The sequence below is a fragment of the Brassica napus genome, chromosome C7 (assembly GCF_020379485.1).
Source record: "Brassica napus cultivar Da-Ae chromosome C7, Da-Ae, whole genome shotgun sequence".
NCBI lineage: Eukaryota > Viridiplantae > Streptophyta > Magnoliopsida > Brassicales > Brassicaceae > Brassica > Brassica napus.
The window spans coordinates 19,354,376-19,355,572 of record NC_063450.1 but is presented as its reverse complement, the minus strand read 5'-3'; the positions used below and the strand labels follow the sequence as shown (position 1 = coordinate 19,355,572).

The following is a 1,197-nucleotide window of genomic DNA, read 5'->3' as shown; positions in this document are numbered from 1 at the left end:
GTGCATCAAAAGACATATACAGAAAAGATACTCAAGCAGTTTAATATGGACAAGGCTCATTCCTTGTCGAGTCCTATGGTCGTGAGGTCCTTAGACCTTGAGAAGAATCCATTCGGACCAAAGAAACCGGACAAGGAGATGCTCGGGCCGGAAATGCCTTACCTAAGTGCCATTGGAGCCTTAATGTATTTGGCTAGTCATACTAGACCGGACATCAGTTTTGCCGTGAGTTAACTGTCTAGATTCAGTTCATGTCCGACACTTAGGCACTGAAACGGAATAAAACATCTGTTCAGATATCTGCAAGGAACAACCGACCTCGGATTGTTCTATACCGATCGGCCAGGAGAGAACATGGCCGGATATGCAGATGCTGGGTACTTATCTGACCCACACAATGCTAGATCTCAGACAGGTTACGTGTTTATACACGGTGGGGCTGCAGTAAGTTGGCGGTCCACAAAACAAACCTTAGTGGCAACATCATCTAATCATGCCGAGATCATAGCCATGTATGAAGCAAGCCGAGAGTTTGTGATGTTGAGGAACATGACCGGCCATATCCTTAAAGAGAGTGGCCTGGCCGTGGGAAAGGAAAAGGAAGAACCAACGATCATCTATGAGGACAATGCAGCTTGTATAGCTCAGCTCAAAGATGGATACGTTAAGGGAAATAGAACGAAACACATCTTGCCTAAGTTCTTCTTCACCCACGACCTGCAGAAGGCTAAAGAATTTCAAGTGGTTCAAGTTCGGTCCAGTGACAATTCGGCCGATGTATTTACCAAGTCTCTGCCGACCTCAACGTTCAAGAAGCTGGTTCATCAGATAGGAATGCGCCAGTTGAAGGATCTTTAGTGATGCCTTCATCAGGGCGAGTGTCATGTGTTGTACTCTTTTTCCTGTCTACGGTTTCCATTTTTTTCCACCTTGGGTTTTTGGTTTTCCTAGAGAGATTTTAATGAGGCAACGTCGTGCATGATACAAACCCATATGGTTATGGCATCCAAGGGGAAGTGTTATAAATCATTAAATGGATGACCCATAACCAATGACCAAGATAAGGCCCAAACCGTGGCCAAAGGGGGAGAGAGAGAGGCGGTCGTCCGAGGAGAGAGAGTCGGCTCCTTGGCCGACTTAGATATAGGATGTTTTCTTTTTCTCTCTTTTAGATCTTTTCCTATTTCATATTGTATT

At 45.1% G+C, this 1,197-nt stretch overlaps 1 protein-coding gene across 1 annotated transcript; it reads left to right on the top strand.

The window, feature by feature from the left end:
* The first annotated feature begins 510 nt into the window (after positions 1 to 510).
* LOC125590470 lies at positions 511 to 858 on the top strand. Its single transcript, XM_048764043.1, has one exon. It carries the CDS (start codon positions 511 to 513, stop codon positions 856 to 858), a length of 348 nt encoding a protein of 115 aa, XP_048620000.1.
* The last annotated feature ends 339 nt before the right edge of the window (positions 859 to 1,197 follow it).